Source organism: Oryzias latipes, chromosome 22 (genome assembly GCF_053564925.1).
Source record: "Oryzias latipes strain Hd-rR chromosome 22, Olatipes_Hd-rR_3.1".
In the NCBI taxonomy this organism is placed as follows: Eukaryota; Metazoa; Chordata; class Actinopteri; order Beloniformes; family Adrianichthyidae; genus Oryzias; species Oryzias latipes.
This window is the reverse complement of record NC_136258.1, coordinates 30,407,566-30,421,543: the sequence shown is the minus strand read 5'-3', so window position 1 is coordinate 30,421,543 and position 13,978 is coordinate 30,407,566. Positions and strand designations below refer to the sequence as shown.

Genomic DNA, 13,978 nt, shown 5'->3' with positions numbered 1-13,978 from the left:
TTTCTTTTACAGTACAGTTTCAGTGTACTCAAGGGGTAGTTTCTGTGGTAAATTCATGGTAAATACCATGAAACATGCAGCGAGTGCAGACCTAAAGGTCAAGGTACTTTATTTGTACTTACCTTGTTCTTACATGTGGTAAGTACCATAAAAGACACCTTTGCACAACATGTAAATACCCAGTAAGAATATTATAAATACCCAGTATGTACCACATAGGTATGAACCAAATAGTACCATATAAATATACAGTAAGTACCATGTCAGTACAGAGTAGACACAAAAAGTACCATGTAAGTACCCAGTAAAGTCCCATAGAAGGTACCATGTAAACACACTGTAAGTACCCAGTACATTCCATAAAAAGTACCACGTAAGCACCCTGAAAGTACCCAGTAGTTACACAATAAGTACCATGTAAATACCACTTAAGTACACTGTAAGTACTGTACTGTAAAAGAAAGCGTTACCGGTTCTAGTCTTTGATCCAGAAGGGTTTCTTGAATGTGATATGGTCTATGATCCACACTGGGTTTCTAGACTAGGTTCTATTTAATGATACAGACAGGGGACGAGACTAGGTTCTAGTCTATGATCCAGAATGGTTTATAGAATGTGATCTGGTCTATGATCCACACTGATTTCTAGACTAGTTTCTAGTGTATGATCCAGACTGGGTTCTAGACTATGATACAGACTGAGTTTAGACTATGATCCACACTGGTTTCTAAACTAGTTTCTAGTCTATGATCCAGACTGGGCTCTAGACTCTGATTAAGACTAGGTCTAGACTAGGTTCTAGTCCATGATACAGAACAGTTTCTAGAATGTGATCTGGTCTATGATCCACACTGGTTTCAAGACTAGTGTCTAATGTATAATCCAAACTGGGTTCTAGTCTATGATCCAGACTGGGTTCTATGATGTTTGGAAACAAATGTTTCTCATATCAGACTTGATGAAGTGGGTTTTACGAAGAAGATAACTCTTTATTTTTGTGAGACGATTTACTTAAACAGCGGTGACCCCATGGGACATGCAAAGTTCATCTTGGACCTGTCCCATACTCACTTTCCCCTTTATGAACTTAGGGGAAGGTGCGGTCCCTGCAGAACATCGTTTCTGAGCACGAGCAGTACGTGGACGCCGTCAGAGACTTTAATGACTGGCTGATCACAGCAAAGGAGGAGCTGCAGCGCTGGTCTGATCTGTCAGGAGACTCGGTGAGCATCAGACGGAAGCTCTGTAAAGTTCAGGTGAGGAACCCAAAGACACGCTGTAACCACGGTGCTGAGCGCACAAACAGCTCATCTTTGGGACCTTCTCCAGGAACTGCTGGACTCTAAGCAGCGAGGCAGAGAGAGGCTAAGCCGCATTCAGAGGTTTGGGGCCGTGACCAGAGACAACACCGGTTCAGGAGGCTACGAGGCTCTGGAGCGAGAGGAAGCTGCCCTGCTGTCGTCGTATGAACAGTGGGAGCGGACAGCGCTGCAGACGCGCACCAGCCTGGAGACGGCGCTGTCGCAGATCTCCAACTCGGAGCAGGAGTTTGGCAGCATGACGGCTCAGCTGGAGCAGGACCTGCTGGACTTCAGCGATCAGCTGAAGGACTGGAGGCTGCGACTGGTCCAGGTGGAGCGACATGGCGACGGGGAGGAGTCTGCAACGGCCTGGAGAGCAGCTAAGGCAGGACAGGCTTTGGTTCAGCAGACCACAGCGGAAAGATCCACTGATGGTAACTCTGAATGGGTTGTGTGATGTGCAGGATTGTTGGGAGGAGTTAGTGAAAGCTGAAGCCACATGTGACCATCTGAAGGCCCAACTGAACGACCTCTGCAGGTTCTCCAGAGAAATCAGCTCACAGTCTGAAAGAGTTTCTTCTCTGATTAAAGACTACAACAGGTGAGGAAAAGCCAGCTACATCACTGGAAGGTTCATCAAAAGACATCATGAATGGGCAATCCAGAACCAGGGTTTTGTGCAAATCCAGTGTTCCTCTTTTCTAAACCTTCTTTCTGATCCTGCTCAGTGCAAAGATCGGCATCTGCTCCTAATAAAACTGACAGACTCTAAAAGCGGTCTAAAGAGCTGCGCACTTTCTTCTTTAATGGAGATTATTTAAGATCATCTGCACTCCTCAGGGTTTAGACAGCTCTGATCAGCAGGACTCTGAGTCCAGAAAAGACATCTGAGATACTTTTGTTTTTGGAGTCCATCAGATCAGGAAAATCTAATTAGAGTACGGCCTGAAAATGTTATCGAACGGACACAGGTTTGGAGTAAACAGGAGTGGGCCAAAGACAGAGCCCTGTGGTCCACCATGACTAACTCTGCTGTGTGAGGACATGAGAGAAACTGGAATCTACCAGATGAACTTGACTGCAGTTAGTTCCTGTAGAAACAAAGACGTGTTCTTGTCTAAAATGGTTGTACCAAAGCAGAACAGACACAGGTTTACCTCTGCATCCATCTTTGAGGCCTTCTGCATGCAGACCAAATACTCAACACGTGTACATTTGCGTTAGTGTAAACGAAATCCGGGGGTGCAGTGGAAGAAGGCCCCCGGTTCAAGTCCCGGCTGGGGGACCTGAAACAGAACATCAACGAGGAACCTTTCTGTGTGGAGTTAGCATGTTCTCCCCGAGCATGTGTGGGTTCTCTCCGGGGTCTCCGGCTTCCTCCCACCGTCCAAAAACATGCTTCATAGGTTCATTGGCAACTCTAAATTGTCCCTAGGTGTGAGTCTGATTGTGACCCTGTGACAAACTGGCAACCTGTCCAGGATGTCCCCTGCTTTCGCCCACAAGTGGCTGGTATAGGCTCCAGCAACCCTGTGACCCTGAAAGGGAACAGACGGAAGAAGATGAATGAATGAAAAAAGTAAACAAAATCCGGGTGAGTCACATGACCTCACCTGACCATGGCAAAAGTATCTGAGGGAGCCGTCATGTGACTTACAGAGAACAGCAGCAACTGAGCTCCAACATTAACGCTGGAGCTGCTCTGGTCACTCTGTGGTCATTGTGTAAAGACCACATCTCTGTTGTGTGTAAAACACTGTCACCTTCAGCAGGGCTTCATTCTGGAGCAGCTTCAGCACCAACAAAAGCTGTCTTCCAGTCCCTAATGAACGTGGCATTTGATGGGTCTGTCCTCCTGACCTCCTGATGGGACGTTTCTCCTCAGTCTGAGCCTGCAGGCCTCCAGGGAGTGCCAGAGCAGGGAGAGGCAGCTGGACCACAGCTTCCGCTCCGTCTTCAGAGACTTCCAACAATGGCTGGTCAACGCCAAGATCACCACAGCCAAGTGCTTTGATGAACCCCAAAATGTCAGCGAGGCGTCTTCAAGCCTGCAGAAAATTCAGGTAGGTCGGTCTGGACCTTCTCCCTCAGACCTCGTCTGTGTGTGACCGTGACCCCCGGGGACCCTGTCCTTCTGTCAGGACTTCCTGAGCCAGAGAGACACAGGTGAGTCCAAGCTGAACACCGTGCTCGTGAGCGCCGAGCGACTGTTCGCCGTCGCAGCCAAAGACACCCGAGACGCGGTCCGGGCTAAAAGCAACGTGGCCAGAGACGACTGGAAGAGCTTCATGTCCAACCTCCACAGCAGGGAGGCGGGTCTGCAGGTCTGTATGTTCAGCAGCACTGCAGTCTGGTGCTGACCCGTCAGAAACGCCTCATGGTGGTTGTTCTGTGCCAGGACCTTCTGTCTCAGATGAAGGACTTTGAGGCGAACGCCACGCCTTTTCAGGAGAAGCTGAACGCCACAGAGCTGGTAGTGCAGGAGAGCAGCAGCAGACTTCATGATCTCACTGCCAAGAGGGAGGAGCTGCAAAAACTGCAGGTACAGAAAATCCACCTGATTCTGTCTGATTCCAGCAGTTATTTTCACAATTCCATCTGATTTCAGCTGCTTCCTGTTGATTTGAGCTGATTCCAGCGCCGCCAGAACATTTCAACGTATTTGTTTGTAGGATAAGCCCCTTGAGATGTGTCAGCTCCCTCTAGCGCTTCAGCTAATGTTTTCAGCTCAGCTTTGCTAAACTCCTGCCTGTGTCGCTGCAGCGCCTCGCCCGTCTCCCGGCGTGTCTCTGTCATGTTCTGCTTGTGCTCTTCCAGTCTGTGCTGGACGACTTGGCCTCTCTGGAGATTCAGCTTTGCAGGCTGAGGGAGAAGGCCCGGCTGCTGATGGACCAGTATGCGGCCGGGAAGGGCTTTGTGCACCGCGTTTCCCAGCTCTCTGCTCAGCTCCTAGCTTTGACCACCCTGACCAAGGTACAGTACTGCCCACAACACCAGCTTCTATGGTGAAGGTCCAGAGTCTTTTTCTCTGCTTGTAACGGCTGCTTTTCCTGCCAGCTTCCTGTTTGTTCTGCCTCTGACTCAAATGTGTGGAAAGTCACTCTTTAGTCTGAGTGCTCACCTTCATGATGGATCCACCGACATGTTCATGATTTTACCTGAAGCGGTGTCTGCTGCAGCCATGGCCGCTTTGTGAGCCTGACAGCTGGAGATGGTGTGTTGGTTCTGCCACGTTTGGTTCTGATCCAAACAGATTTCTTGAATTTTTGAGGATGTTGACTTTTGTGAAAGTGAAACTGCCATCGTGAATCGTTTCTGTTGAGTCTGAAGCTTCTTCAAGTAATCAGAACAAGTTTGAAAAAGCGTCTTTGGGATGATGACATCTGTTCCTTGGCTCCGCCTCTGCACGCTGTGCTGCTTCCCAGAAGCCTTTGGGTGAATCAGGATCTCTAGGAAGGTTTCACCATCATCTTGTTAGTTTTTATTAGCTGCTTAGCAGCATCAGATGTGCGGTTCTGGGTAAGCTTTGCTGTACGTCACATCCTGATCATTAGAGGAAGAGCTTCCTGTTTAGCAGGAGCTCTGCTCTGGTTGCCATGGTAACTCCTTCTCAGTCGGAGTGAGTGTTTGCTCTAATGAACTCTGCAGGCCTGATCACTTTGCTTGTTCTAGAAGGAAGCGACTGTCAGAGGAAACCTTTTCTGGATCGTTCTCCATGAGGAGTTCTGGTGGTTCTCCAGCAGATGTTCTGTGTTCAGAGGGAACCTTAGAACACAGTGAACACATCCATAGATGTTCTTGTTATGACGGGCAGTTCTGTTTCTGTTCCTGGTTTGCTAAATCCCGGTGCCGTCCTGCAGGAGAAGACCTCCCGGATCGATCGGATCGTAGCCGAACATCAGCTTTTCTCTCAGGGCTTGCAGGAGCTGCAGAGCTGGGTGGCGGACACCACCCACATGCTGCAGAACTACTGCGCCCCCACCACCGACAAAAGTGTTCTGGACAGCCGGATGATCAAGCTGGAGGTACAGAAGGTTTCTGTGAAGCTCCACAGCACAGCCCAGCGGTTCTGACCGGTTTGTTGCTCCAGGCTCTGCTGACGGCTCGGCAGGAGAAGGAGATCCAGCTGAAGATGCTGATCACAAGAGGAGAGTCCGTTCAAAGGAACACCTCCGCAGAGGGGGTTCCTGCCCTCCAAACACAGATGCAGGAGCTGAAGGACTCCTGGGACGCCCTCCACTCTGCGTCTATTCTCTGCAAAAGGTTTGTTCTTGACCATTCCCCCTCCAGCGCAGCGGCTGCAGATTTAAGACCTTCACCGTAAAACCCGCAGCCGGCTGGAGAGCGCCCTGTCCCAGTGGACCAGTTACCAGGAGGACCTGCGGCAGTTCACCTCCTGGGTGGAGCGCATGCAGGAGAACCTGGACGCCGTTGGAAAACCCTGTCCGGAAATGAGGGACAAGTCTGCTCATCTCAGCAGAGCAAAGGTGTGTCGCTCCTCTCTGCCCCTCCCCCTTTGTTTCCAGGTGAAACTCCGCTGTTCACACCTGGAACATCTGCACCTCATGTGACGAGGTTTTCTTTGTCTCAGCTGCTGTTGGAGGAGGTTCTCAACCATCAAACCCTGCTGGAAACCATCGCCGCCAAGAGCGCCGGCATGGGCGAGAACTATGCGACTCAGCTGGAGCTGCAAGAACTTGAGGAGCAGTACGGCGCCGTCAGAGACAGAGCCTCGGTAGGAAACATCACCTGCACTCACAGCGAGACACCGGACCGAGACCCGGTCCCGAAGCCTCACGCAGCTGTGTGATTCCTCAGAGGGCGGTCAGCCGGGCGGAGGAGCTGCTGAAGGCCCATCAGGAGCATCAGCGCGCCCTCCACGCGTTCCAAGACTGGCTAGTGCAGCAGCAGGAAACGCTGGGCAGCTACACCCAACTGGAAGGAGACGTGGACGCGCTGGAGGAGACACTGCAGAAGCTGCAGGTCTGCAAAAGTCCGGTTCCTCTGAGGCGTTAGAGCTTTGGTCACTTCCATCTGAGAAATGGAAACGAGCTCTGCAGAAAACCCTAAAGAAATGTTTAAAAACCTCCAACACTTCTGTTCTCGGATCGTTCCACTTTATTTCATATTTGAAAAATATTTTTAAAAATCCACTAGTGGATCTTCTCTGGTTCAGTTTTTGTTCTGACCAGTTGAAACCAAAAGGCTCCTTTAGCAGTTTTTCCTGATCCAACGGTTATCTGCTGTTGATCTCTAGAGGAGGAGAGGCTGCTAGTTGTTCCTCTGATGGGGCTTTTGCAGCAAAGTCCATCCCTGAAGAGGGGCTGAGACTGAGCCTTTCCTGAGGATTTGACTCCTCATTCTGCTGTAAAGGAGTTTTATGCTTTAGTTGGGTTTGAGTTGAAGTTCAGGTCAGTTTAGATTCTAATCAGAGCATCCACGGTTCTGAAGCAGAACTTTAAGCGTCTGCAGCTTCACAGGAAATGCTTCTGAACCTGCGGTGGTCCCCCCCCCAGGAGCTGCAGCTGTGCTGCACCGAGGGCCAGGCTTTGCTCAACGCCGTCCAGCTCAGCCGGGAGCTGGTGTTGCCTTCAGGCGCGCCTCAGACGGAGGACAGAGCTCTGGAGGGCCTTCAGCAGGAGTGGAGGCTGTACCAGGCCCGGCTGGCCGAGACCCGTGCCCAGCTCAACGGCACTCTGGCCAGGCTGAGGCAGATGGAGCAGAAGTTCCAGCGCCTGGACAGCTGGCTGAAAGGCATGGAGAGCAAAGCCGACGTGCGCAGCCACCGCAGGTCTGAGCGCGCCACCAAAGAGGCTCAGCTGCAGATGATCAAGGTTCAGGAGACGGCGCCGCGCACATTTCCAGCTGCCACAGCTGATGGTTCTCACAACATCTGTGCCTGCCTCCTCAGAGCTGGCAGGAGGAGGTGCTGGTCTATCAGGAGGAGATGGAGGGCCTCTCTCTGCTGGCTCAGCAGGTTCTGGACGAGACGCACATCAGCAGCCGGATCAGTACCAGAGCCACCCAGATCACAGCGCGCTACCACGCTTTGGTCCTGCATCTACTGGTAACAGCACTGCCTAGCGTGCAGCACCCACCCTGAACCTCACATGACCTCTGACCTGGAATCTTCCTCGGGTTCAGCCCGTGGACTGAAGCAAAGACGGCAGCTAAACTGTTTGGTAATCCTGAGAACATGCTAACCAAAGGGATGAGGGGCTCCTCAGAGGGGGGAGTCTTTATGTCTGAATGCTGGCTCTTATTGAGGTTACCATGGAAACATGAAGAGATTCAAAGCTTGTGCTCACGAGTTTGCACGGATCTGTGTCAAATCAGGAGCTTCAAAACTGAAACTACAGAGATGCTCCAGACACACAGGCCTGAACTCTGCTGTTTGTTGGCCGCAGGAGACCATCAGGCAGCTGCAGGAGGAGGTGTCCTGCATGGAGGAGGCTCAGTCTGCCTCCTCCACCTTCTCCGACTGGCTCGGTGCAGCGCTGAGCAGCTTCAGCTCTGCGGCTTCAAGTGTTCAGGTGGACCGCTGTGCCATGGAGAGGAAGATGAAGAAACTGGAGGTTAGTCTGATGCACCTACCCCCCCCAGAGGCAGGTGAAGGGGTGGTGTTCAGCAGCTCATGTGCTTTCAGGCCCTGCAGGCGGACATGGAGCAGGGCCACGCCTACCTGAAGGCTCTAAGGGAGCGGGCGGAGCGCGCCATTTTGTTTCTGGAGGGACCTGAAGCAGAGCAGCTGACGGAGGAGGTGGACGCTCATGTGCTGCAGCTGCAGGAGCTGCAAGGAGCTCTGCGCGTGGAGCACTGCTCCCTGGAGAAGTGCATGTGCCTCTCCAAAGACTTCACGGAGAAGCACAAGGCCCAGGCCCAGTGGGTGAAGGAGACCAGAAACCTCCTAGCATCCAGTGTGGAGCCCAAAGCCGAGCTCTATCAGAAAAAGGCTCAGCTGGCGAAGTACAAGGTGAGCCGCCAAGGAGACGCCGTTCTGAAACGTGCCGGGTTTGACTCCTGTGTGTTCACAGACCATCCAGCAGGTGGTGCTGTCCCAGGAGTCCACAGTGAAGTGTGTCCTGAACAAGGGAGAGGCGCTGCTGGAGGTCATCAGCGACCCCTCTGTGAGCGACAGCATGGAGAGGCTACAGGCGGACTACCTGGAGCTCTGCACCGCCGCTCAGGTAGGAGGCGGCTCCACCAAGCCCCAAACTACACCTGTGCAGCTCCTGATGTGACAGGTGTGCCTGAATGGGTGGCAGACACAGGTGGAGAGCCTGGCAGAGTGGGTCAAGGAGCACGAGGACTACAACACGGAGCTGCAAGAGGCTGAGAAGTGGCTCCTGCAGATGTCCAGCCGGCTGGTGACCTCCGACTCCATGCAGACCAGTAGCATGGAGAGCACCACGCAGCAGCTGGCCAGACACAAGGTGGTGCAGCAAGCTCCGCCCCTTCATCTACAGCCAGGTTTTACACACCTGAACAGAAAAGAACCTGGAGATTCACAATAGATTTCAGTGAGGTGCTGCTGCAGGTCCCAGAACAGTAGGATGGAGTACGGTTACCATGGTTACCGCGGTGCAGCTTCTTCTCTCAGTCGTCTGATCCTGCAAGTTCTGAAGTTTTTGTGTAGAATTTGGTTTCATGTGGGGTTGTGGTCGCCTCTGGCGTCTTTTTCCTTTCATGAAGCTCCAAAAATCTGCCCCCCCCCCTCTCAGCCACGTAGAGCTGCAGTCCTGGGCCCTGACGCACAGAGATTCCTCTGCTTCTTGTCAACCCTCTGATGTTCTGAGGATCATGGCGTCCTCAGCATCTCACAGTCTGTCTCAGATTGGAGAGGCTCCGCCCATCTGCTGCTCTCAGAGACTCGGCCTGCTTTCATCAGTGGACGTTCTCCCAGCTGAATCTTCAGAACAATGTTCTGCTCTGAGACCTGCAGCAGCTTTGGAATGAGCTCCCTTAAGATCCAAGTTCTCATTTGAAACCTGTCCTGATGACAGGAAAAGACCAAAAGGACCTGGCTGCAGACGAGATGGCGCCCGGACATCATTGGCTAGATCCAGACGTGTCTCCACCCACCCCCACCTTTCCGCCCCAAAGATACCCTTTTTTGTCTAAATTTACCCCATAAATTAAACCTACCATGACCTTTTGACCTTTGACATGCTGAAACTCGTTAAAGGTGAATCCTCTGATTCGCAGAGAAAGGCGTCTTTTCACCAATGAGCAACACATAATCACATTACTAATAGAAAGTACGGCGTGGCGCCGCAAAGCCGCTTGTCTGTGCCACAATAATGTGGACGGCGTTAACGGTTGAAAGGTTACGGAACAGCTGAGGAAAGTAAACGCTGCAGCTGAAGTAAAGTGGTTAACAGTTTAACGAACCGGAAAACTTTACCTTAGATCAATCTGAACCCATTTTAAGCTCGTCCTGCAGACTAAAACGTGATTTTGTTCATTCAAACATCTGAATAAAAGCTGCTACAACTCTGAAACTATTGATGTCTGGGCGCCATCTTGTCTGCAGCAGGTCCAACAAATCCACTCAGTTCAAGCGTTTTTAGTTACACTCTAGAACCATGTCAACTTTCAGGCTGTCATGGAAGAGATCTCCAGCTTCGAGGAGCGGCTCTCCACCTTGAAGCAGAAAGGAGAAAGTCTCTTCAGCGGCTGTTCGGACCAAGTTCAGGCCAAGATGAGCCAGCAGGTCCAGACGCAGCTGCAGGGAACCAGAGACAGCTACTCTGCTGTGTGCAGCACGGCCCAGCGGGTCAGTCGCCAACCGCCGCGGACCTCCAGGCCCCGCCCCCCTGCTCAGCCTCTCCGTGTCTCCACAGATCTTCCAGAGTCTGGACCGGGAGCTGCAGAAGCACGTCAGCCATCAGGACGCGCTGCAGCAGTGCCAGGCCTGGCTGTGCGGCGTGCAGGAGGAGCTGCAGCATCAGGCGCCGTCCGGTCTGCAGGAGGCACTCAAGCAGGTTTGCTGCTTTCTGCTGGCCTGAGCGGGTGTCCGTGGTTTGGAGATGAAGAGTGTTTGCTGCGCAGGTGAAGCAGTACCGGGCCCTGCAGGAGCAGGCCAGCACCTACCTGGACCTGGTCTGCTCCCTGTGTGACCTGACGGACGAGGCGGTGAGGAGAGCTGCAGCTCAGGTCCAGCAGGTCAAACTCACGGTGAGTTCCTGTGACCCCCCCCCACAGAGAGCAGCAACTTCATCACTGTGATGACCGCCTTCCATCATTCAGAGTAACTTTATTTACACATATGTGATGTAAACCTGGTCTGACCCGGTCCAGGATCCACCAGAACCCCCTGTACTTCCTGCTGTTGGTCACCTGGCTGAGGTGTGGTCTGTCAATCATGATGAGGAGACCACCTGAGAGATGATCAGCAGAAAGCACTGTAGAACGGGGGGGGGGGGGGGGGGGGGGGCTCTTTCTGCTCCAGCCTGTTCAAGGTCAGGGGGGTAGCTGAGACCCATCCCCCCCAACAGCAGGACCTGGGGGGGGTTATAGATTATAGACGATCAGAGACGGGTGAATTGGCGCTGACCGCGGCTGCTGCAGCAGAGGAGGCCTTACTGTGTGTTCCCTGCAGATAGAGGAGCGCATGTCCACCACCCAGGAGCTCTCACAGGCCTGGAGGGAGCTGAAGGAGCAAAAACAAGATCTGAGCAGCTCCTTCCAGGACACGGAGCAGCAGCTTCTCAGCCTGTGTAGGAGGCCGGCTGAGCTGGAGATGAAGATTGCTCAAAACGTGCTCGCTCAGGCCGAGGTGGGTTCCATCACAACCACCAGCATATCCGTCCAAGTTCTGCTGCTTCAGGAAGCTGTTTCTGTTCCTTCAGGAGTGCTGCCTGCAGCTCCAGACCAAGCAGAACGTCTTCACCAAAATGACAGAGACTGTGGACAGACTGACCGGAGGCCAGACCTCCCCGGAACACGCCGATCTGGACCGTCTGAGCCGCTGCTGGGTGGCCCTGCGTCACCAGGCTGAGAAGCTGCAAGCGCAGAAGGAGGAGGATCTGCAGAGGGCCGGGGGCTACCACGCCTGCATAGCGGCTGTGGAGGCGCTGTTCGAGGAGGTGTCTGGAGTTTGGGACAACCTGGCCAGGTCAGTCTGACCTCGCAGAGAAGCATCAAAGATGAGGAACATCTCATCAATCTGTCTGTTTGTGGTGCAGAACGGATGCAGAAAGTTCATCCCAGCACCTGGAGGCTCTGAGAAAACTGGCAGGAACTCTGGAGGAGCGGAAAGCCGTCCTGGAGGAGCTGAAGGAGCAGAAGCAGAAGGTCATCCAGCATCTGAACCTGGATGACAAGGAGCTTGTAAAGGAGCAGGTCAGCCACTTTGAGCAGCGCTGGGCTCAGACGCAGAACCTGATCGACAGAAAGGTGCGGGACTCCATGGTGACCCTGGAGGATATGAGTCAGGTGGAGGCCCGGCTGAGGGAGGCGCGAGATTGGGCGGAGGAGCAGCAGCCCGCTCTGTCAGAGGCAATGAAGATGAGTCCTCCTCCGGAGTTGGCTCAGAGCTTCCTGTTCGACCACCTGAGCATCTGCAGCGAGCTGGAGGCCAAGCAGCTCCTGCTGGCCCAGGCCGTGGCCGACGCTGACCGGGTTCTGCCGCGGCTGGGCCTCAGCGAGCGGCACAACCTGCAGCAGATGATTGCTGACACGCAGGCAGAGGTGGAGGCCCTGAGCGGGAAGGTGGTGCAGCGCAGGAAACACCTGAGCAAGGCCTTCACGGAGAGGACGCAGTTCCTGATGGCCGTGGGTCAGTCCATCGCCTGGGTTCAGCAGAACGAGAAGAAGGCCCAGGAAGAGGAGTACATCGCTCTGCTGGCTGAAGACGTGTCCAAGCAGGTCCGGTCCTGCAGGAACATCCAGAGCAGCCTGAAGGCCTACCGCAGCGAGCTCACCTCCCTGTGGTCTCAGGGCCGAGACCTGATGAGGGAGGCCAGTGAGGAGGAGAGGAGTGAGCTCCTGGCCAAGCTGCAGGAGCTGCAGAGCATCTTTGACCGGACGCTTCACCGGTGTGGCCAGAAGCTGCAGGAGCTGGAGAAGGTTCTGGTGTCCAGGAAGTACTTTAAGGCGGATCTGGAGAGGATCTGCCTGTGGCTGAAACAAGCTGACATTGTGACTTTCCCTGAAACAAACCTGATGGTTGGAGGAGCTGAGCTGGAGGTCCAGCTGCACAAGTATGAGCAGATCATGGAGCAGGCCGTGGAGAACGAGGAACTGCTCCTCGCTGTGCAGAGAGCAGGCCAGGAGGTGCTGCCCACCCTGAACGAGGTGGACCACTGCTACCTGGATGAGAAACTCAATTCCCTCCCGCAGCAGTACAACAGCATCCTGGCTCTGGCCAAGGAGAAGCGGGAGAAGATCCAGCAGGCCATCCTCACCAGGAAGGAGTACTCCTCCTTCATAGACGTCACCCACAAAGCCCTGAAGGAGCTGGAGGAGCAGTTCAGCAGTCTGGGGACACAGCCTGTGGGCCTGGAGACGAAGGAGGTGCTGAGCCTCCAGAGCCAGTACAAAGCCATCCTGGTGGACCTCAGCACTCTGGGTCTGGCTGTGAGCGAGCTGAACCAGAAGAAAGAAGGTTTCCGCAGCACGGGGCAACCGTGGCGCCCCGACGAGATGACTCAGCTGGTGAGCCTCTACAACGGCCTGAAGAGGCTGGTGGAGCAGAAGGTGGAGCATCTGGACGAGACCCTGGAGTCCTTTGAGGACCACAAGGCCATGGCCATGCAGATGGACTCTGAGCTGAGAGCCACCAAGGAGCAGCTGGACAAGGTCAACACAGAGACGCAGTCCGCCGAGGAGCGGCTGAAGAACTACCACACCCTCGCCGGGAGTCTGCAGAGCGCCGACTCCCACCTGTCCAGGCTCATGGAGCAGATGAACAGCCTGGCCCCACGCGTGGACCGGGCCGCCCACGACGCCTCCAAAGAGCAGGTGGTGCTGTGGCAGGAGGAGCTGCGCTCGCTGCAGGCCGCCGTGGGGGAGCTGATCGAAGAGTGCGAGACCCGCTTCGTCCACAGCAAAGACTTCCAGACGGAGATGGAGAAAAGCCTGGAGTGGCTGCAGCAGATCCGCCGCGAGCTGGACTGCGCCGTCATCGTGGATGTGCGCGTGGAGAAGGTCCAGGAGGAGATCAGGAAGCAGCAGATCATGCAGGAGGAGGTGCAGTCCAGGCTCCGCATCGTAGCCGCCCTCAGCAGCCGCGAAAAGCAGAAGTACACGAGCGCCAATGAGCTGGTCCCTGCCCACGTGAACCGCCGGCTGGAGGAGATGACCAAGCTGCAGGCAGACGTCCAGAGAGCGCTGACCGCCAAACAGGTGAGGGGCGGGGTCATTAACTCCATTTAAGATCTTTCCTAAAAGTGTCTTTTTGTTCGAGAACAGACGGTCTATGCAAGACCCACGGTCAGGGTGGGAGGTCCATGAGGAGGGAACGACCTAAAGATGACAAAGATCAAAGCGAAGATCAAAGCAGAAAATAAAGGCAGGAGATCAGAACAAAAGATCAAAGCAGAAAATAAGAACAAAAAATCAAAGCAGGAGATCGAAGCAGAAGATCAAAGCAGAAAATAGAGGCAGAAGATCAAAGCAGAAAATAAAGGCAGAAGATCAGAAGAAAAGATCATGGCAGGAGATTGAAGCAGAAG

General features: G+C 53.8%; 1 protein-coding gene across 21 annotated transcripts in view; it reads left to right on the top strand.

Moving 5' to 3' along the window:
* Positions 1 to 13,978, top strand: part of syne1b (spectrin repeat containing, nuclear envelope 1b) — a 107,275-nt gene that overhangs the window by 45,777 nt on the left and 47,520 nt on the right. For 20 of the 21 annotated variants that reach the window (XM_078941269.1, XM_078941265.1, XM_078941273.1 and 17 more), the window contains 24 exons: positions 1,092 to 1,256; positions 1,330 to 1,686; positions 1,766 to 1,902; positions 3,187 to 3,364; positions 3,443 to 3,625; positions 3,700 to 3,843; positions 4,119 to 4,274; positions 5,162 to 5,326; positions 5,392 to 5,564; positions 5,635 to 5,788; positions 5,893 to 6,036; positions 6,120 to 6,284; positions 6,818 to 7,135; positions 7,213 to 7,368; positions 7,709 to 7,876; positions 7,948 to 8,274; positions 8,336 to 8,488; positions 8,567 to 8,734; positions 9,901 to 10,077; positions 10,145 to 10,285; positions 10,353 to 10,478; positions 10,903 to 11,079; positions 11,153 to 11,418; positions 11,489 to 13,649. In XM_078941269.1, the coding sequence (XP_078797395.1) occupies positions 1,092 to 1,256; positions 1,330 to 1,686; positions 1,766 to 1,902; positions 3,187 to 3,364; positions 3,443 to 3,625; positions 3,700 to 3,843; positions 4,119 to 4,274; positions 5,162 to 5,326; positions 5,392 to 5,564; positions 5,635 to 5,788; positions 5,893 to 6,036; positions 6,120 to 6,284; positions 6,818 to 7,135; positions 7,213 to 7,368; positions 7,709 to 7,876; positions 7,948 to 8,274; positions 8,336 to 8,488; positions 8,567 to 8,734; positions 9,901 to 10,077; positions 10,145 to 10,285; positions 10,353 to 10,478; positions 10,903 to 11,079; positions 11,153 to 11,418; positions 11,489 to 13,649 (6,459 nt within the window). The remainder of the gene's footprint in view (positions 1 to 1,091; positions 1,257 to 1,329; positions 1,687 to 1,765; positions 1,903 to 3,186; positions 3,365 to 3,442; positions 3,626 to 3,699; positions 3,844 to 4,118; positions 4,275 to 5,161; positions 5,327 to 5,391; positions 5,565 to 5,634; positions 5,789 to 5,892; positions 6,037 to 6,119; positions 6,285 to 6,817; positions 7,136 to 7,212; positions 7,369 to 7,708; positions 7,877 to 7,947; positions 8,275 to 8,335; positions 8,489 to 8,566; positions 8,735 to 9,900; positions 10,078 to 10,144; positions 10,286 to 10,352; positions 10,479 to 10,902; positions 11,080 to 11,152; positions 11,419 to 11,488; positions 13,650 to 13,978) is intronic. The other variant, XM_078941271.1, reaches the window with a different exon arrangement.